Below are 23,383 nucleotides of genomic sequence, written 5' to 3'. Positions count from 1 at the left end.
TCTGGATGGTCAGACTAGGATTACGCCCGGACAAGCCCTAGAACACAGCTTTGTAACAATGGTTCACCTAGAAGATAACATGTATTCCAACCCTCATGCATCAGAGGCCTTTGAGATGATGGACATCTGCACCCTGGATCTTTCAGATGCAATGTGGGATCCTCTCAGCGACCCTGAAACTGACATGAAGGCAACTGACGGTGACTCACCCCCTGAGAGTTCCCGATGTGCTGCCAATTCAAACACTGAGAGACCTACCAATGACACAACCTCTCAGGCAGACCACTGCAATCCTGACCACCACAACAACGAGTCAGCACCCGCACCACCTGAGAGTTCCCGATGTGCTGACAAATCAAACACTGAGAGACCTACCAATGACACAACCTCTCAGCCAGACCCCTGCAATCCTGAACCCCACAACAACGAGTCAGCACCCGCACCACTTCAGGCACAAAATCCCACAATACTTTACAGCAGTTCCACACGCTTCATTTTATTGGACTTTGTAGGAGAAGGGAATTTTGGAAAAGTTGCCAAGTGTGTTAATTTGAAAACATCTGAAACAACGGCAATCAAGATCCTCGAAGACGGAGGAGATGCAAATGATGAAGTGAGAATGCTTCAAAAAATCAAGGGACTTGACCCAGATAAGAATAACTTAGTGAGATACATGGATAATTTCATGTTCCAAGACAAGTATTGCCTATCCTTTGAAATGCTGGACATGAGCATTTGGGACCTTTATTCGCAGATGCAGGAACCATTTTCCCTGAACGAAATCCGCCCTATCACACAACAGCTACTCGTAGCTTTTGAAGCCCTGAAGGGAATTGGCATTATTCATACAGACCTGAAACCGGACAATGTCATGCTTGTTAACCACAAGTCTCAGCCCTTCAGGATTAAATTAATTGACTTCGGTTTGGCCATCCCAGCTTCCAAAGCAAAGATTGGTATGGAAATGCAACCTATTCCTTTGAGAGCTCCAGAGGTGACCTTGGGTCTCCCTATAACTGAAGCCATCGACATGTGGTCACTGGGATGTCTCCTGGGTTCATTGTATTTTAATACCGACTTTTTCCCTCAAAACTCTACATACGACCAGATGAGAGCTATTTGCCAGCTCCTTGGACAGCCAAAAAAACACCTGCTAGATTCTGGGATAAACACTTCACAGTATTTTATCAAGGGAAGGGGCTTGACTCCAGGATGGGAGCTAATGACGCCATCTCAGTACAAGATGGTGTATGATGTCGAGCCAGAATATACAAGTTGGTATTTTGATGATGTTAAAGATTTGACAGTTGCAGTAATGGAGAAGCCAGAGGAACATGACTATGATACACCTGAAGAAAATATTACATTGTCAGATGTTATGCGCGAAGACAAGATGGCATTCTCAGACCTCTTAAATGCGTTGTTCAATCTGGATGGGCAGACTAGGATTACGCCCGGACAAGCACTAGAACACAGCTTTGTAACAATGGTTCACCTAGAAGATAACATGTATTCCAACCCTCATGCATCAGAGGCCTTTGAGATGATGGACATCTGCACCCTGGATCTTTCAGATGCAATGTGGGATCCTCTCAGCGACCCATCTGAGAATGGTGAGACTGATATTGGGGTCACATAAAATCAGCAGTCTTCAGAAACAACCACCAAGCGTGCAGGATGACCACAGGACCTTCAAATACTTCAGCCTGTGCCACCAGGGTTTTCTCCGGGAACTCCGGTTTACTCCCGCTATATAATGATTATGCAAAAAAAACATAAATTGGTGATGTGAAATTGTCCTTAGGTGTGAATGTTAATGTTTTAGTATGTGTCAGCCCTGTAACATTGATATGGGTTTGATTTGACCCTAGTGTTTTTATTTAACGTGTTACTGCAATCAATAAAAATGCAAACATTTAAAATGTAAATATATGATTCAATATTTTTATTGAGAATTGAGGAAAAAATGATGATGTAAAAACAAGTGATAGTGTAGTATGTCATGAAAAAGTCATGGTAAAGTAGATCATACTGTAAATAAAGATGTTTAAAATATATGTTTTCACAGCAATGTAAAACAGCTTATACTACAAAAATGAAAATACCAAAGCATTTTTGTCAAATCATATATTTGTTTTTCTGTTTTTTACCTTGGTATGGAATAGGACTGATTTCAACTAATAGTATTGGTTTTGACTACTACAGTTCTGGGGAAAATCTGGGTGAACTTCTTGGTGTATAATATAATAAAAATGACATTTCAAAAGACTCTCAGGATAAATTCATGAAGACATGAGATTGACTGATATTAATAGACCCTCATGGCAAAAACACATGTTTTATTAATGAGGCCACTCCAGAGAAAGAAATCTTTGAGGACCCTTACCTTCAAAAAAAAAGCTAATCAGTTTATTTTCTAAATCTATTCTTGTGTTTTTTTTTACTCCTATTGCTCTCAATGGAGTGATTATATAAGATACAGGGAAGAAACACAGACACACTAATAGACAGAACATTGAATGTCCTGGCATGAAAAAACTGATGAATATTGACATGCAGCAGAAAACAGTGTACTTTGTGTTTGTGATCGTGTGCCAAGTCCTTTCACTGTACGACTGCCCTCAGGCATACAGTACGCTACGATTGCATGTCACTGTTTTTTGTTTGTTTTGCAGACTCACATGGCAGTATGTGTGCCACAATTATGTTTCTCAACATACAAAAGGCAACAGTAGTCAATAAATCAATCTGAAAGAGATCTCTTTCATTGATCAAGTGTGTATATACGCGTGTGTATGAATGAAACAGAGGTAGATTTAATCTTTCTCCTTCAGAAGGTTTCATCAAATTTATGATTTGATAACACAGGAAATGTCTCAGCCTTTCTGTATACTTTGTTTTCTCCTTAGTTAAGGACATTTTGAAGAGCGAAACATGTTTTAAAAAAGATCACTGTGAGCATGTCAGAGTAAGTCAGCTATATTTCATCTACTGACAGCGAGTGATTTAGTAAACTAACCTCATCTCCAGGTCATGGCTGTCTTGGGGAGTAAAGCTGAACAAGGCCACATAGGTGTTGAGCTTAAGGACATCTTGTTGTAGGTGGATCTGCTCCAACTAGATAACACACAGACACACACACAGAAAAACACATGAACACATAAACAGATTTGGTTGTCAAGAAGTCTGAGGAAAAAGGAAAACATAGCTGACAAGTTAAACAAAGCTCATAGTCACAAAAATACAATGCAACACCATATTTTCTATTGTCACTTTTCTCGCTTCTTAAAATAGTATTTTGGCATTCACATAGGCAGGAGAAGCCCTTGTTTACTGAACACTGATAGACTGGGGAGCCGCTTGAGTTGTTCTGCAATCTGTTCCTTTAATCCACCGTCAACACGAGTGGGAGAAGCAGGATCACGTTTCCATGAACACTCAGGACGTTAAAACAGGAGAGGGTTGTGGGTGGAGAGGAAGTTGTCAGAGAAGTGTTAGCACAATTAGCGGGGAGACGCGGCGCCACACTGGTGCTCTTCACACCTGCTCCTGGTGGGCGTCTTCTTGATTCATCACCAATACCTATCCGGCGTGCTGTGTCCCTGAAATCCTTCCAAATGATAACTAGCTACTGCATAATTTCCACAGGGAAACTTAGCCAAAATAAATGAGAATGACTTTTTAAGACACACTAATGGCTGTTTTTGAAAGACAGTGGAAGAATTTGCCATCTTTGTGGCGCTGTGTCTTCAATGAGGAGAAGTGTTCCTGGTCTTTTGGGGCTCCTCGAGCATCGTCCATGAGGACTGGCAATGTGTGTGATGGATGAGTCGAGTTAACTGCAGCCACAAGGCAAATTGCCTCTGTGGCCTCTGGGTGAAAACAACAGCGTCAAGTAGTGGCAATCCATTACAGCTAAATAAGAGCCGCTCACTGGCCTAGAGAGGCTCTCGATGCTTTGGGAGCCTGGAACAGTGCATCGGGTTGAGCAGGTTGAAATAACAGCCTCCTTTGAAACTGAGTAATAGACAGAAAGGCTGCATTTAGGAAAAAAGTAAAACAATGAAATGGAAGAACAGCAGGAATTTCTTTAGATCCACAGTTACTGATTGTTTTTTAGCCAATTGGGTGTAGTTTAACAACCTGTGAATACAACTTTAACATATTATCACCTTATAAACTTTTTATGTTGCACATGTCAGCCAACAGCTGCCTGTTTACATGTCCAGCAAACACAGCAACATTTACTCTCCATCTTGCACTGTTTTGCTCGAACATGTTGCTATACAGTATAGCACCTAAATGCTCCATTATGTACTTACTAGTTGCTATAGATGTTTATTTGATCCATTGTTTTATAAAAATATCGATATGCGCAGCTTTAAGGGGCTAATTTCATTTAGATTAATCCAAGTAAGATACGTTTGGCTATTGGAGGTAACACGTTTTACACTTTAATGAACAAAAGCTGCCTCAAATAAACAGAAAAAGCTCCACCTATAACACAAGCAAACTTCCCAAACAAAGAATCCACGCAAAAATGAGCCATGGCAATTTGAATGTCAATTGATCTTGGGTAGTTTAACACAAAACCTGGAAAGTGTGAACAGATGGGGATCCTGTGTGTGTCTCTCATCTCAAATTGGAGGTTTCATCGCTGGCGGAGAGGCAGTTTTGGAGCGTTTTTCCCTGCTCATTACCCTGCAGAGCCTCCATCTGTCCGTCCTCCAGCCCGAGCTAATGGAGCGGTCTGCGGACGGACACACAGCCGGCTGCCAGCTGTGCTCGGTCCAGTCTGATAACACAGCACAATGTACTTCAAGTCTCTTCCCCGAAGATGGACGGCTGGCATATTGTATTGCAGAGAGGATAGGTGTCTGCATGTGTACTGTTTTATTTCCCATGTATGGTTATTTGTTCATTTTTGTGTTTGTCCAAGTATCTGTGTGGCTTTTTCCATTGTTGACAACAGAGATAAACATGTTAAACTATAAAAGTAAACGTGATAGATTGCTGCACATAGAAAAAGTGCACAAAGAACATTGATACTGAAAGCACCTCTCCAAAACACTTTAGATAGAGCCGCTTAGAAATCTGCCCATGAAATATTCATGGTTACTCTGCAGGAGGTGCCAAGATATTCAGAGAGGTTTAACCTTTTTCTCCCACCACCAGCATGAATTGTGCAACATCATCACTGCATCTACGGTGTAGAAAATAATACCAGAAACACAGAGCTGCAGATTGAGACGTTACATGACTTCAAAGCTTCTCTCTATCAGTTCAGGCCAGTGCTCTTGTCAGCTCCGGTTTGATTTGTTACAGCAGGAAGAGAAGTTTTCCCTCAGAGTCCTGGGAAATCGAGCAGTGACGATGGAGGCGAGGGGCAAAGAGCAGCGAGCTTATTGGAGGCAGAACCGACTGGCTGGGTATCAGTTCTCAGAGTGACCATGAAGAGTTCAGGCACTGGTCAGTAACAAAGTCTGTTCTCAGAGGTTGACAGACTGCACCAATAATACTCATTACTGTACTGACTGTGAGTCCCAGAATAGCAATCACTGTGATGACCAGACTGTTTCGCTTGCAATTCCTCTAAACACATATTGTGCATTAAATCTGTAATACAGCATGTACAAAGATTAAATGGATGTGTTTCTTACCGGCAAGTCGTCAGGACTTCTCTCTGGCTGGAGGTAATGCTCATTTCCGTTCTCGATTACTGTGAAAACTGTATAAAAAAATAAAGACTAAATTAAATCAAATGAATCCAAGAAGTTAGATTGAATTCTACAATGCTAGTAAAGGCTGCAATGTCTAAAAGATTATATGTTGGACACCAAAAATACATACTAGGAATAGTTTAAAACCTTACCAGAAACATGGAAGATATTATACATTAAAGGTGGGGTAGGTAATTTTGGAGAAACCAGCTTGAGATCGCTAGAATTTGAAAATACACAGCCGGAAGAAATCTGCTACTTCCTTACAGAGCCCCTCCTCCAACACACACGAACGCGCACATGACCAATGAGGGCATGAGATAAGTTTGTGCACAGATGGAAGGCTGACAGGCAGGTAGGCCATCCAGTTATTTTAGCCGGGCCGGCTAAAATGATTGGTCGTGCTTTTTACAGTACTACAGCTTCCACAGATGACATTTTTTTATGGATTTTTTTTCAAAGCACTTAAGATATTCATTGCTATCGGGATGTTAAGAGCATTCCATGGAATATAACAAAAAGTGTATCTCGAGCCGGTTTCTCAAACTTACCTACCCCACCTTTAAGTTTAATTATGAGAAATTGTGACTGCAATCATGTCTGCCTTGTGTTTTCTTCTGTGGTTCACACATTTTCAAACTATCTATTCAAAGATAGTTTATAGTTTTATTTTTCCATGAACTAAAGCACGTTCAAGAAAGCAGAGCAGTGTCATGGCCCAAAGGTGACCCTGGCTCAGAACATCATTTATTCTTTAGTAGGGTCAGGTGGTAATCTCTAAAGGAAAGGGCCACCTTGGTTGGCTTGAGCATTTACCTTGTCGTCCTTTCCTTCCCTGCTCCAGTGAACGCTCCAGATTGTGACGGGTCAGTGCCTTGACCTTCACTGCATAGACTATTGTGCAGCTGAAAAACCCAGGCACTTTTAAATAAAGAGCTACACACAATGCAGACCAAGAAAAAGAGAGGTCCTAATGTTTTTCTACAGGATACTCTATAGCCGGGTCAGAGTTAGGAAACACAACAAAAGGAGCAAAGAAAAGCTTATTTCATGGTTCAACGGAGGACAATTTGACGTCGCAACCTTCTCAGACTCTCTTGGTGGGAGAGCATGTGTTTACCCTGTGTCACTGCATGGCTGTAATTCAGATGTAATCAGTGTACCACAACAGATACTCACCATCATCGCTGTGTTTTCTCGACAGCTCCTGCCTGCTGCTGTGAGCCACCACTTCCTCTGGAACATTATCCAAGTCACTGGTCTGCAGAAAGAAAAGATAAAACAGATTAGAGATAGGGAGATATATTAACAGAAGATTCTGAGGAGAAAACTAGCTAAAAATGAATCCACTTTCACAGAGTAACCCGCCAACTGCGAGAAAACTGTCATGTAGCAAACATGCTGTTTCCTAGTCCGCATTTGGAAACTATTATCATAACCCCTGTGGAGATCACATTGTCTCTGAGAGCCTGCACACACACACACACACACACACACACACACACACACATTCACTAACAGCTGCAGTGGACAGGACAGGATGGCCAACAGCTTTCAGATGTCATCTTACGGAGGCACGTATCCAGACATTTGAGCTTACACTAAAAAGTGATAAGCAATGAAAAACAGAGTTCCTTGTGTATTACAGAGATGAGAGGAGGCTGGAGAGTGTAGCCGTACGCTACAATCATCCAGGCCATCTTCAGAGCTGTAACATGAGCCTTTGCACCCACATCTCCCTTCATCAGTGCCTGGACCAGAATGCCTTTATTGGTAGTGTTTACAGCCCTGCAGGGGCAGTATCTATTCAGACAATCAGTAACAGTATGTCTGTCGCAGTGAGAAGAAAATATATAGAACGATACATTACCTTAACTGAACTGTATGTACATTGGGTTTGAACTTAAATAAAAATGGAAGTGTTAGTGATCTGTATTGTTTGTTTGACACCGTTAAGAAAATACACTAACATGATGAATGATCCTTTTTCTTACCGAGTTTCTTTGAGGAGACTCAGAGCCACTGGGCCTCTTGGCTTTTTGTGCCAGCGACGTGCCAAACCTCAAGGCCTCGTACACAGGGTCCACTTTGTTTCCACAGGCTTTAGAAAATAATAAGACAACATTAGAGCTAATGGCAAACAAATGTTAAGCTTTCTGATTAGCTATGAGGTGCACTAAAAAACTGAAACGTTGACTTTAATTAAATGTATTATGTCAACAAATGTTACATTACTGTATTGGGTTAGTTGAAACCAAACATATTAAGTTAAGGTTAGTTTATTTATATAGCACATTTCAGACACAAGATGAGCCTAATATTTGATATATTATTTCAACTCACTTTCAACTACCCTAATACAGTTATGTGAAATTTGTTGACATAATACATTTAATTGATTGTTGTGATTTACAATTCTTTCAAAACAAGTTAGAAAATCTTTAAAACAGCAAGTGCAAAAATGGCTCCAAAAGAGTTGAGAAAAGTATTTTTGCTTTACAGCATGTGAATGTATCATGGAGATTTAAGCTGCTCACCGATGGGCATGACTTCTTTGATGCAGCCATACTGTTCCTGGATCAGTAATGGAGAGCTGTAGTACCGCCGAAAGCCTTTTGGCTGAAACACAGAAACGGAAAAAAGAGAGAGACAGGCGACAGACATTAAAGACAAATCAATATGCAGCTCCGCAGGCAGCTCAGCGGCCTGACACTGAAATACTGCACGTAACTCTGCTGTCGTTTGTGAGAACATCTGACGGAGATAAAGCTCTGCCGCACTGAATGTCAGACGTCACTGTAGAGATGAGTCAAAGCAACTGTTTTTCACTGCAGACTGAGAAACAATCAATACCTAAAATATCTCTTTAAAGAAATACTAATATAAAATAACATGGTGACTTAATCCACAGCAATTTATAATGACTAATTAATTCATAAATCCAAATTGGTTTAGGATCAGTAGGTAGGTTACTGAAATAAAATATGTATTGAGTAATTTAATGTATATTTCTAAACTGTTTTCAATGATTAGAAGAGAATATTTTAAAAAGTATAATTGAATAATATAAGTATACAGCATTTCGAATACTTATGAACCAATTTTGATAACAAACAGACAGTCATTTAAATGATTATTGCATTACTTTACATATCAGTAAAAAACATTGCACCAATAGCATGGTGTCTCTAGCTGCCTGTGAACACAACTTGAGAATTACATCCATCTGCAAAACCTTGAATTTAAGTTTTAGTTGTATATTTATGACAAACAGAGTTGAAAATGCAAGAGAAGACTATGTGTCATATGTCAAGTTGACCACCGAAATGAACCTGACTAGAAAAACATTTCAGAAATTCATGGTCATCATTTATCTGCCTGTCACGTCCTCATCCAATCTCCAAAGGCAGTCAAACATTTATCATTTATATATCCATTATCCATCCAGTAAATACTACCCAACAGTTTGAAATCCAAGAAAGACAATGGAAATATTTTCGTTCAATAAGATTTGAGCACACTGGGTAATGATTAATGTATATACTGTATGTTCAGGGTTTTTTTCTCTTTGTGATTTCATTTTCATCCATTTATTCTTGAGTGGATGTGAGCATTAGTGTTGGACACCTACATCTCACAGGACTGCCTTTTTTCAGTTTGTTTACATTTTATGTATTCAAGTGGCAGGTGGTAAAATATTCATTGCTAATCATCAGTTGTCATGAATAATTCTTTTGACACTTCTGATGTGAAACACAGAAATAAGCCAGCCTTGAGCTTGAAAGCCCATCTCGAAAACTGATTCTAGGGAGATCTTGAAAAAAGTCATAGACGCCTTTCTTATTAGAAAATAATCTGTATACACAACAATAAAAACAGGGGAAAATTATGAGTTTGACGAAGCTGAAGGTGAAGTTCAGGAAGGTTGCGTTACCAAATTGTTGACACACAAGAGCTGTTGAATACTACATTTATTTTAAAACTACATTTGATATGAATTAATTGTGACTGTATCAGTAAGGAACTCCATGAAAGAAAAGCGACACACTGGTTTCATGGTTAATAAAGATTCAGAGCATGAGGTAACTTGACTTCTTTGCTAAACTTTTCTCAAGCCAAGAGAAACAAGCATGGCTGCTGAAGTGTCCAAGTTTAGAATAAGTCGAAATTAGAGCCGTGCTCCACTGGGAAAACTTCCTTTTTTATGCTTGATCTCTCAACCTCATTTTCCACTCCTGAGAGTCGATCATATCTAAATGCCTCATCCCTTAAGCATCTAGTGGAAAGACATCACAACAGGAAGGGAAAAAGACTGCCTGTACTGTGACTATTCCCTCTATATAATTTCCATATGACGTACTTTATTCTTGCTGATTGACATTTGCTTATTCCAAATCGCCTCAAATGATTCCAGTTAAATTGTAGGGAAGGGATTAGCCAAATACTGTGGGGAACAGAGGATGAAAGGTATGAAATCACACTTAATTTGATCTGACAGTGTTACACTCCCTTTCTTCTCCGTGTGGGATGAGTGCGGATGACTAAAGAGTCCCAGTCCACTCCTCACTGCCAGTTTGCTCCACGGCAATGGAAGTGAAAGCAATGATTTTTTTTTGTTGGTGCTTTGGCTTATGCTGGTGTAACTGAGTCCTCTCCAGTAAAAACACACTCACAGACCAACGCCTGGTTCGCCTTTTAATGCAGGTTCACAGATGATGAGTGATCACATTAGAGCTTTAAATCACTTATATAATAACATATCACTTGATTATAATAACTATGCTGGTACGAGTGTGTGGTTTTACAGTTGTGAGGTTATTATAGTACAGGGTCAATGCCTCTGACTTGTGATGTAACAGCACTGAAAAGCTGACGTATTGACTGTACCAACTATTAAATCAAATATTTCATGAGGCAGTTTTGCTCTAGTTCTTTATGTCAACAAGTAGGCACATTTAAATTCAACCTATATCTCTATCCAAACAGTTTGCCTCTGTTTTTGCTCACGTTTATTGCTCATTAACAGAGTAATTAATATCAAACAACTCAGGGAAGTAAATTGCTGGAATTATATCAGCGTAGATGCATTTTATTAGATAACATTGCAGGAAAGGTGAATGATGTTAACCTTTTCTCTGATCAGCTTTTCAGGGACAAATCAAAGGCAGCTTTCAGCATGTTTGAAACCAAATAGTTGATCACTGATAAATACCGCCAACTTCCACATTGTTGTGATATTGAACTAGAATCTCATTGTGTCTTATAGAAAATGTAAAGGCTCAAGTTGAATAAATGATGTGATAAATATTCCAAAAATTATTTTACAACCCCTAATTTGACGACCAAGGCTTGACTTACATACATTACTTACAGACATCAAGGCAAAGGTGAGATTGTGAAATGCCAAACATATCATAAAACTGTTACGTGTGAACTCTTCAATGGCTGTTATAAAACTGCTTTTGGGTGATTGATCCTGTTTTATTGGTCTAATGCTGGCAGCAGAACTTAACGGACGTCAGCAGTTATTTTGCTTCGTTGATATTATTTAAGACTCAGAGTGATGATATAACGATGATCAGCGAAGAGGATAGACAGTGGTCACAGATGTACCAGCAAGCTCACACAAAGTGAGATTTCTGAATAAGCACATTCTGGTGGGAAAGACACACGGCCAATTATAATATGTCTGTTTTGGTTTCTGTCAAAATGACATCAGTAACTAAAAGCTCAGAGTCTCCCAAACTGTTGACAGTAAAGTGGCAAAAGTGGTACATTGTGACTTGGTGTCTTTTACTTTTCTGTGTCATGCATCTCACCAGTTTGCCCATGCAGCGCTGCTGTCCCACTCCGTTTTCACACTTGTGGTGGAGGCTCATCTTGCAGGCTTTGCAGCGGAGGCCGTGCTTTGCTGTGTTTCCCGCCAGGAACACCACATGCTTGGCTGTTGTACCTGATGCACACACAAAAGGTTTAAGAGGTTAAGACAGGATCTGTCAGGAGCTGGACTCGAATGGGGCTCCTAAGTGAACAGTAAATCACACACAGAAAGGCAGAGGCATGGAAAATGTTGTTCAGAAGTCCTTCACATTCATGTATTCATCGTCACACTTGTTGCAAGCTTAGAATTTCTGGAGTTTTTCCCGGGGTGCACTAGGGGAAAACTGGGAAGAGACATGTGGAATATTCTAACAGTGATACTTTTAGCAAACGTGATGTGCAATTTTAGCAAAACCATTTTAACAAAACAGACTGTGACTGAGCCAGTGGTATCTGCCCCATGAGAACACTTTTTAAATTGCTGCCTGTGTGCAGTTTTACCTACCTGACTCACAGTCGCTACAATAAATGAAGATTAATCTGACTTTACTGCAAACATATTTGTGTGTGTGCAGAGGTGTGTGAATGAGGAACAAATGAATATGCAGAGAGAGAAAAATAAAGTAATACTAATGAGAAAGATAGTCTTGTTCAGAGTGGAGATTGTAGAGAAAGGTGAAGGCATAGAATAAAGTAAATCACATGTCAACATCATCAGATGGTATCAAAGTTGTCTTTAAAGGGATCACTGGGCTGGGGCTCTGTTATTGTGTGTGTTTGTGAGAAAGACATACAACCAAAGAGAAAGAACTGCATACAGTAGGTAGGTATGTGTAAGTTGGCATGTTTGAGGAGTGAAAGTGAAGTGCAATGTCACCGCAGGGAATCAAACTTTCACTGTTCATCTTACAGATTTAATTAAAATACGTTTGTCACCAGAATTAAAAGTCACGTAGCTCAAGTTTACTCTTTAAAAGGTATTGGCAGTTTAAATGACACATAGGCTCACTAAAACATTGTGAAACTACAGTTTTGACCATGAAACATTGAAGACTATATCCCTGCTCAGGGCCATTACAAATAATGATAATTGGGGTTGGCTGTACACAAAAAAGATAATCATATATCATTTCATAATCCAAAGCATCCAGGTTTACGACACACAAATAAAAACTGTCAAATTATACATCCCCACAAAATCATATAAGGAGAGAGGGGTTACTAAAAATTATCATAGACTATTTATATTTATGTTACACGATTATAGGACAAAAAAGACCACTTGTAGCCAGCAGTTTATCGTTTGATGGTCGTTTGCAGGAGAGGACAGTGTTACTACTGTACAGTACTGAGAGTCCCAGTGCAGTTATTAGTTACAGTCCGGCAGCTATGCACCTCCAGCTCTTTATTGATCAATCAATGAGCCCTGCTCTGGTATACTGTCTGCATGCGTGTGTACACAAATATGGACATAAGGATTCATTGATCTCATTCAGTGTTTGTGAGAGTGCAGGGAGAATATACATTTCATCACTGAAAGGTTGTCAACTTTGTCCATGATGTGATGTGAGTGAATGGGCATTGAAGCAAGAAAATACTTTCTCAGTTTGACGAGCAGGGTTAAGAGGGTCATTGAGCAAGAACACTGTAAAGATGTAACCGAGCAGAAAACACAAGAAAAAACACAACAGACTGTCCAGGCAACCTAAGGTACAAAGCCCCTTGTGTAGTTTACTGAGCCAACACAGAGGAAAATAAATCTGTGCTGTTATGTGAACTGGTGTCACAGCTAGTATCTGGAGGTGGGCAGCAGTGACAAGATCTCAGTAATGGGTGGAAAACTCTATCTGTCTCTCTCTACCTCTACCATTTAAATCTCTGGTGTCGCCCGGGTGAGCCTCCCTGCTGCAGAGCTGCCGGAGTTAGTTAACCTGAGACAGAAACCGCGAGAAATGTGATCCCAGACTGAACCTCACATGGATCAGCTGCATATCACCACAACAACACAACAAAAACAGTACGAGCAATAAGTACAACCTGCACCAATTTTCCGGTCACACTATTAAAGGTCAACTGATGATGTTTAACGAACACTTGGAGTTTCTTTCTCCGCCATTTCAGTAAAATGTTCTCTCTGGCATCTTTAGGAAACCCTGGATTGACTTCCTGTCCGTCTTTCTGGATGCTCAGGGACAGGAAGCAAATGAAGAAGCTCTTGACAAGGAGTTGTTGATTGGCTTGTTTGGGTCGTTCCAACATGGAGGAATAATGAGACGCCTCCATGTTAACTCATAACAGCTAATAAGGTAACAAACCACAGTGTTTCACAAGTTGCTGACATTGTCCACCTTCAGTAATGGCTGGGTAATGACGTAAGTGTGTGTGTTTAGTTACGTTTTCCTCCAGGCTCAGAGAGGGTCCTTAAAGTAGTGCAGCTGCAGAGAAAGAGAGTCACAGCGCTGCTCTCTCTGGCATTTGCTCTTACTTGGCTACTCTGCTTTTAAAGCCCATACTTCATTTATGCTGCAGAGGTCCTGCCAGATTGTACATACCTTCTCCATCTTGTCTCTAATTCTTTTTTTCCCACACAGTCTTCTTCTTCCCCCCCCCCCCTCAATTTCCCACTCTTCCTCCCCACAGCGTCTCTCTCACTGCACACCCTCTTTACAATAGCCCAACATTGATCCATTAAGCCACTGATGTTACTTCACGCCTCCTGATTTCCTACAAATAACCTTCATCGTGACAATAACTCCTCCACCTCCTGATCTTCATAAGCTCTGCGAAAACAGTGACCGGGGCAGCTTTCTTTGGTTTATTTGCAGATTTAATTAGTTTCTCAAACAGTCATTGGAAAGGCTGTCGACACTGAACAAAAACGATGTCCTCATCTTAAAACTAAATCTGTCTAGAATGTTGAATACTAGTACACACTTCTTACACAGCATATGTGTGTGTGTCTGATATGTGTTAATGCAGGGAGAAGAAGTAAAGCCTCACTTAGCATCACATTCATATCTGTCTACAACCCAATCTCTGACCACAGATTAATTTCTCTGCAGTCAAACAAACCTGTCATCTCAGGGATTTCCTAGCACAGATTCATGCACGTTATTCAAGTGAGATTACTGTCCTTCATGGAAGATATCAACTCGTCTTATTAATTAATCCAGGAATGTAGATGCCTTGCTTTGAGGCATTTGAAGCATCTTGTAAGTATATTACTGCCTAACCCCTTAAAGTGTATGAAGTATATCAGTAATTATTGACCGACAGGTGATTTTTTGTAATTTAAAAATATCAGAGATTTTGAAGGACAAAATGTATATGTTCAGAGTTCTGGTATTAAAGGTGGGGTAGGTAAGTTTGAGAAACCGGCTTGAGATACACTTGTTATATTCCATGGAATGCTCTTAACATCCCGATAGCAATGAATATCTTAAGTGCTTTGACAAAAAATCCATAAAACTTTTTCAAAATAAAATAACTGGATGGCCTACCTGCCTGTCAGCCTTCCATCTGTGCACAAACTTATCTCGTGCCCTCATTGGTCATGTGCGCGTTCGTGTGTGTTGGAGGAGGGGCTCTGTAAGGAAGTGGCAGATTTTTTCCGTCTGTGTATTTTCTAATTCTAGCGCACTCGAGCTGGTTTCTCCAAAATGACCTACCCCATCTTTAATAGCCAATAAAAGAATTACAATAAACTGGCTTAAACCCTACCTTGGACCAATGGACACAAAGACTTGTACACTGTATGGAAAATATAAAAGCGAAACTACAACTCAAGATGGAAGTGTATTTCGAGAAATGGTCACTTTTTATAAGGTATTTAATTGGACTCTCTGTATGTCTTTTACTTTTGTACTGATAATGGATTTTTTATGTTGTATTTCTTGATTATATAATACATTTATTTATATATAACTGTATTATATTGTAACTGTACCATGTTGTGTGAGACTCACTGTCAAGGAACTTGTTCTAATAAATGTTCAAAAATAATATCCGAAATGTTCATCTGCGTATTACTCTCAGACAGTATGTACTTTTAGAAAGTTTACTGCACAAGTATTGTTCAACCAGCTCCTTGTTTGGAATGTGTTACTACTTTATAACCTAAAATCTATAAATACATTTTTTAAGCCTTCGCAGTAAATTATTTTGATGCTCCATCAGGCACAAGTAACTATCCCGTTCACTCATGTCGACGTTGATTTAATAAGCTTTTTTCTGCAAGATCAATATCTCAGCATAAGGCTGTATTCGATCAGAGCAGTTTTATATACCAGTGGACCTAACTCATTGTGAGCCTAAAAACAAAACACTAGCTTTCATGGACAAAAGGCTGCACACTGAACATAGCATTTAACCCGTGTAATGATTAGGAAAACTACATTGGATGGAGACACAAAAATAGCGAGGTCACCTTGGAATAAATACGGGAAGAAGTGGTAGAACATGCAAACCAAAGACACTTCTTTGTTACTGAAACTGTATTTTTAAAAACAAGTCTTCTCTGAGCTTGCCTAAAAACAAATCTAAAGACACAAACTATTTACCTGTGAGTTTTTCTTGTCATACTATATTTAACCTTTGGACACAAGTAATCCAATATGCACTAAGTCTACACTAAGTATGCTACTGTATGCTTTATTTAAAATATTTAAAATCTTTGTTGGTATCTATGAACTCAATATCATAGATGTACAGATCAGTGCAGTGCAACAAATATCTATATCTGGATATTTAGCACAAAACACAATTTGTGTTTTTCTGATTCTACAAAAATGATATAAGTCTATATTTCATGTGATGGCAAAATGTAAAAGTTGTACTGTAACATACTTCTCCATATAAGATTTCTGAACAATCTTCACTTTTTGGGTGATTTTCTCCTAATTATATCACATTAAGGGCACATCTGGGTTTAAGGCTCAGCCCACCCACAAAGGTGTTTTCAATAAACCTGGCTGATTAGACTAGAAATTAAATGGAGCTACGCTTAACTCTTTTATAAGCTAATAATAAAGATAACAGCATCGATGTCCCGCCCCTTACAGATGTAACAAATCTAACAGGAGGAAGAGAGGGAGATGTCAATCAAGCACGAGATCTAATCAGGCAAACTGAAAACACCTGTGTGATGGACTGTGGGTGTATACTGGCTTTACCTCTCTTCTTTATACTGGTTTTGAGTACATTTCTAGATACACAAAAGGGGACTCCTCTTGTGACAAAGCAGAGTGACTGACAGTGATTCTCTTCTTAATCATAACATTAAGATTATCCCTATACATTCTTTATTTTCCTAATGTTGAATAGCAACTGTTCAACTGAACACCATGTATAAGCTAGTCTCTCTACTAAGGGGTTTCAAAACAAAGATGAACGCCTACCAGAAAAATGGTAATATGTTTTTGCTCTATTAAAGATGTACTAATCTAGCTTGGCTCTATTTCATCTAGTAAACCTTATAAATGAGTCAGTGAGCACTATAATATGATTCAGCCATTTCTATTACGGATGACGTGTTTAATTTGCACAGGCTTTCATATAATAAGGGATCCTCCTTCAGGAAAAAAAGGTGGGTGTTTAATGTTCCAGGCTATCTTTTGCTATATTACCATTCTGCTATTAATCTACATATGTGGCTGTATATAGGGTGTATTATAAATATTGAAACAGTAACATTGATGAAGATTAAACCTTGAGTTAAAATAAGTGTTAATCCATTTAAGGATCAACATGTCCTTTCCATTTCCAATTATATATTATCATTGTAATTATTTAAGTTTAAGGTGGTGAATATGTAAAGTTATTTGGGGTTTTTATCTACACCATTAAACTGACAAATTAACACATTTATATTTATTCCTATATTTATATTTAGTCTGCTGTACACTTACAAGAAGCATTTCACTTCGGAGAACCTTATTATAATTATAATACACTTGTACTTCTTCAACTCCATAAGCTTTCTAATGAATTGCCATTAGGATGAATTAATCACAGTTTGCTTGTACTTGTACAGTTTAAGTACCTTTTAACACAACTATGTGTCTCTCTGTCTCTTGTGAGCCGCCCTTGATTCTGGATGTCAAGAGTCGGACTATGACAGCACCATGAACACACACATGCAAGATAGTATGTTCAAATTAAAACAGGACAAATTAAGAAGAAGGCCGCATCTTCCTTCACGATTGGACCAGAGGGATCAGCACCTTTCACAGGACCTTACATCATCCTTTCACTATCATTATCCATTCAAGGCCTCAGCCACTGGAAACCCCACACAGGCAACACCCCATTAGTCTGACAACAACTAGATTGTTTCAATTATGCAACGAAAAGCAAAGACTGTTGGCACACTGATACAGTGATATATATTCATTTATTTTTCAACCTGCCCACATTGTCACTGGTCTGTCGTCCTATCTGCTGTGGTATCAGGGGCTAGTTGGGCAGATGGTTCGGGGAGCAGCTATCATTATCAATCAGCAGATGCCCTGAGACACAAAGTCCTAGTGGTCCCTCTGAACCGATAGTTAACAAGGAGGGGGGGCAGCCAGAGAAAACAGAACATCTGGCAGGGGGAGAACAGGTAGAGCAGCTGGCTATCTGACACCTCGGCCGACAGATGGAGGAACCTGGCTCAGCGTGCCAAAAAGAAAAGGATGGAGACACTATGGTCCCAAGTCTGTTGGTCGAGATGGATGCTCTGTATCAGGTGCCTTAATTAGTGTTTTTATGAATATGGCTTCTGTGTTCAAAATGTTTTAAGGATGATAAAAAACCAAGGTTGGCACTTTAGGAGAAAATAACCTCTGTGTCCAAACCGTATGTGCATATTATTGCATATTTATAACTCTCTAATTGTAATTCTGATGTTAGAGCCTTTTTATGTATAACTTAATCAGGTTATCTGATGAAGGCCTCATTAAGAAAAGGTTATTCTCAATGCTTTGATTGCAAAGTTCATCTGATGATGTGCAGGATTTTTTTTCTCCTACGATCTCAGCTAGATACTCTGCTTCCACTAATGAAGGAGGGAGGCGGTGTAACCATACCTACGATCATGTGGTTGCAGACGTCACAGAACGTGGGCTTCTTGAAGATGTGCTCCATGAAGCAGTGTCCTGCCGAGTCTACCTGCAGCGGGTTGCGTATCTGGGACTGTGAGTTGGGGGGGGGAGCGGAGGGGATGGCTGGAGGGACGGGGGGGATGGGCAGGTGGGTGGTGTGCGGCGGGGCCATGTTGCAGAGATGTCCCGTGCTGCTGCTCACGTCTGAGAGCAGCTCCGTCTTGTTGTCGTTGCTGTTTCTGAAGAAGTTGTCCGCGCTCTTGCTGCGCATGGTCTTGGTCTTGAAGGACAAGGAGCGTTTTAGTCTCTGCAGCTGAAAAAAAGAGAAAAAATGTCAATACAAATGGAGCGAGGAAGAGAAAAAGACAGAGTATAAATGAGGAGAGAGAAGAATTCTGCAGAACTGAGTGAAGCAAATCCATTTCTATAATAACCCTAATAGATTACAAACTGAGTCTGTAAAACCTCCAGGCAAATTTCTCAGTGTCTGATGGCCGATAAAAGACTACTGCGAGGGGCAACTTATCACTTCTGAGTGGAAAACCTTCAATGTTTCCTACCTGGAAGGTAATGTGATATTCTGGTTAGAGCAATGCATCATATCAACACTTTTCCTCTCACACTGTGCTTTCATATCTGGCAGCAGCCTTCATTAATCTCCTTAGGGCCCTTTATGACAGTAACACAATTCATAACACTCCACACTGACAACTCCTCATTTAACCTCCCAGTGTGATCTTCCTCCTCTGTGAAACCCATTTAATTCTAGGCTTAAACACGCAATAAAGAATCTTTAAGCTCCTCTAATGAGATTTTATGGTTATGATTTCTGGATGGTGCAGCTGCAAGTCTCTCATTGCAGAAACATATTATTTAAGCACATCATACCCTAGCACACAGAACAGGCCTAAATGTATAACTAAACAGATAAACAGGTGAGGTTTCGCTGTGGTGTGCAGAAGGGTTAAACCGTTTGTTTTAAAGTATTAGCTTTGCACACACAGACAGTTTACATCAACTGATTCTGAGCCGAGATTACTCATATTCCATCGCAGACTTCAACTACAATACAATTAATTGAAAACTGCCATTGTTATTGCATTATTGTTGACTTACAAGCCTGAACACATTGTTTAGAGAGCTTCCCATTGCAGCTTTGGTGTGGTGAAGATCAATAATTCAACGGGTCAGGAAACAATCAATTTCTTTCTCTACCATTACCGCCCACACAGGAATGCACATCAGACATGAACATAAAGCACACACACTGTAACCTCTCTCACACACCCTGAAAAGGAAAACTGTGGTCAGGCATAAATTAAATTAAATTGTTCATCACCTTTCCTGAGGTTGGAATTCTGCATACATTGTAGTTTTTTAGAAAAGATGTGATGGAAAGGATACTACACATCGTTCCTTACATGAAGATGTAATAAATAAAAGACCTCTCTAAATCAGAAAAGTGAACATGCATCAAGGAACTCATGCTGTGATTGATGTCCTCAAATCTATAAGCTGTGATTTATCAAAAAGCAGGAATGGTTAATAAGGGCTGGAATGGGTTATGAAAAATAATATAGATAGAAATGTTTTAAATAATAAATAATAATAAAAATAAATAAAATTCCAGTTATGGCTTAAGATCATTAAGATCATTTAAAATAAACTCATTAACTGATGCAGCCTATAAACAAAGATTGCCCTCTATGGTGAACTAAATCTTATGTGGCATTAACGTCACTAGGTGATCCATTTTATAAAGCAGGAAAAGTTGTAACGCAAAACAACTTTTATCTTTATGTACATGCAGATATGATGGACTAAATCAGCAGATCGCTACAGTTTACACAAGAGTGGAGGCTCACCTTGCGCTTCTGATGTTCAGGCCTCACAGTATTCTTTAAGGAAGAATCAAAACACAAACAGAGCTTCACTTAAAAAGGTAGAAAACGTTTTCAGCTTATAGTGGAACTCGTTCTACTTGTACTGCATGTAAGGAAGACTCAACATTTTCCTCTCTCACTTTTGTTTGTCTTTCCGATGTTCTACTACCGTTGGATGTTAGAAGAAGTTTTATGGTTTGGCAGAAGCTTTATGTGCAATGTTGTCAGCCAGGAAGAAGAACTCTTTTAAAATGTGACCAGCTGTGCCAAATAAAGAGCTCACATGCACACGCTTTAAGAGACACAATAGTCAAAGAGGAAAGCATGTCTATGATTCCGGTTAAAACACCACCAAAAAACAGTTTCCGTTCACAAACTGATGGAAAATAATGAAGAGACTTATACATCTCATCTGTCCTGTGCAGGCGTTTTGGGGACAGCAGAGGGGAGCTGATAGCCATCCACTAACATGATGACTAGTCCAATATTTGAATGCTAATTGTAGTAGTCTGGGCATCATGTGACCCAAATAGATGTCAAAACGCCTGAGGCAGCTGTGGATATCTATCACACAGCCTACTTTCCTAAATCAGCCACAAGTAGAAGGAACAAACCCAAATGGCCCTTACTGTACAGTGTACAAATAATACTATTGCATTGCTTCTTTTACCACAACACAATGAACCTATTTGTAGGCTGACATGAGGCTTTAAATAGCCTTACCATCATCAATTATGTAGCAACAATGAATGTTAATACCATAAACCCCCATTAGTTATAGGTTATAGAATCTAAACTGGAGATAAACTCTATTTATGTAAGTCATATGTGTTTATAAAGTAGTCTAATATATCTAAAGGTACAACATCATGATCGTATTTGAATGATGCTGTAACACCCTGAGGAGGTCTGTTTACCTCATGAGTCTGTGGTGACTCTTCGTGCCACTTTAAATGTGTTTACTGTCCTATTTGTGCAGCTGCTGATTATTTTTGAAGTCATCGGTATGGTATCCTCTTTAAATTTAAACAGTTAAGGCTGTTGGATGTGTTTTAAAAGGCAGATCGGCGTGCCAGTTAATGATAAAAAGTTACACGCATGATGAGGTTTGTGTTAGCTGCCTGTTGAGTCCGTTTTATTGTCCTGTTGAAAGAAGTTTGTTTGCCCTGCTCTATTAATAAGACTTGGACTGATGCTGATCCCACAGTAGATCTGTCTATCCCGGGGGATGGTGGTTATAGTAAATAAGAGGACAGACAGTCTTACCTTGGTTTCCTGCTGGCTGGAGTCCGTTGTCGGGGCTTTGGTGTCTCAATCTGGTCCTGATCTTCCTCGTTGCCCCCACTTTCGTCCTGAATCATGTTGGCCGGTGGGATCATCCTCTCTTTTTGGGATCTCTGGAAAAGAAACTGTTGCTCTGCGGAGTTTGTTTCCTCCCCAAACTGTTTACATCGTTTCCAATCCACTACAGTCACAGTGACCCGAGGACACGAGGAGGAAAGTCATCCAGACCCAATACTGCTGTTGTTGTTAAAGGGGGATCCGAGTTTCAGCCGCCGGCAGGAAAATATCAGAAAGACGTGATGAGGAGCCTGGAAATAAAGGGCTTTCCGAGACAAAAGTTAAGACTTAGTCCGGTTACGCATTGAAAGTGTCCTGTCCTTCTAACGGAGGCTCTAGCGTGTATCGTGTCGTCGTGCGTAATGCTGCCGAGACATCTCCAAGTGTGTCCACGCTGCGCGGAACACACTGCCTGTACTCAGAGGGGCGGAGAGCGAGCAGAGGGAGGGAAAGATCGGGAAGGACGAGGGAAATTACACAAGCACTGACTGTATCATGCCAAAATGTAGACGGAAGATACAATCAGAGGGGAAAAGAGAAACAACCATATGGTCAAAATGAATCACTGCAAAATAAAAAAGATAAGGAACAGGGTAGCTTAATTGTTTCACGCGTTTCAAGGGGAAATCCACTACTTGATATGGATGTTACTGAGACAAATGATAGTTTTTTGAAAGGGTAAGGGATTTTCACTCCATCCAAGTATTAAGAATCACAATTAAGAACAACATTTTTTTCAATAAATTATACTGAATTGTAAAAGGAATGATATGATGTTGGAAGATATCAATTTTAGTAAGTAAAACAGCTACTGGTAATTGTTTGTCATAACATATCAATCTTCTCTAACGCTGCAGAGAAAGTCAATAATTCTTTTTTTTCCAAATATCTAGCTTTTCTTTTGAATTTCAGTCTTACCTTTCCTCTCAGAACGTTAAATTCCTTCATATTTTGTGTTTCTTTTTCTTGATTCAACAACTATGTATCTTTGGATGACTATTTGGTAGATAGAACATGAGTAATATATCCTAGTGTGGCCTTAAAATTAAGTAAACCGTGCCATTTAGGCTGCCATATGCTTTAAAAGACTTATACACGCTTGTAAACCACCGAATGCATCCTGTGCCCTTTTTTAATATGTTTGCCTATGCCCCTCAGAAAGCCTGATAGCCCCTGCTGGAAAGTGTCTCTTTGAAATTCACTTTTCTAAGAGAATACATTCAAGACTCAGCCAAGAAAACAACACTGTCATAAACTATTATCACATCAATGAGCCATTATTTGGGAAGTAAACAACATTATGACACTTCTACACTGAAATATGAGGCGTCCTATAGCCGCTTCAGATGGGATAGGTGTCAGGCTCACTGTAGTGATACATCACGCTGCCTCCATCCTGGCTCCCCTGTGATGTGATGTCCTTGAAGTTATGGGACGAAAGGAGGCAGGCGCCAGACTGCAGCCTCCTCACTCTGACAGGAAAGCAAACACCAACACATCCCAGGTGCTGAGGCTTCATATCCAGCTCACTTTCTGC

The 23,383-nt window shown here is 39.8% G+C and overlaps 1 protein-coding gene across 1 annotated transcript in view; it reads right to left on the bottom strand.

Annotated features, from left to right (window-relative positions):
• stac (SH3 and cysteine rich domain) overlaps nucleotides 1-22,241 on the bottom strand; it is a 30,567-nt gene extending 8,326 nt beyond the window's left edge. The window contains 10 exon segments of the mRNA XM_034126135.1: nucleotides 3,020-3,117; nucleotides 5,661-5,728; nucleotides 6,900-6,981; nucleotides 7,715-7,821; nucleotides 8,258-8,339; nucleotides 11,540-11,673; nucleotides 18,608-18,935; nucleotides 20,488-20,520; nucleotides 21,772-21,806; nucleotides 21,809-22,241. Coding sequence (XP_033982026.1) covers nucleotides 3,020-3,117; nucleotides 5,661-5,728; nucleotides 6,900-6,981; nucleotides 7,715-7,821; nucleotides 8,258-8,339; nucleotides 11,540-11,673; nucleotides 18,608-18,935; nucleotides 20,488-20,520; nucleotides 21,772-21,806; nucleotides 21,809-21,884 — 1,043 coding nt within the window. The 5' untranslated portion in view covers nucleotides 21,885-22,241.
• Nucleotides 22,242-23,383: the final 1,142 nt, after the last annotated feature.

This window comes from Trematomus bernacchii, unplaced genomic scaffold (genome assembly GCF_902827165.1).
Source record: "Trematomus bernacchii unplaced genomic scaffold, fTreBer1.1, whole genome shotgun sequence".
NCBI lineage: Eukaryota > Metazoa > Chordata > Actinopteri > Perciformes > Nototheniidae > Trematomus > Trematomus bernacchii.
The sequence above is the reverse complement of the archived record's forward strand: the minus strand, read 5'-3'. Positions and strand labels throughout refer to the sequence as shown.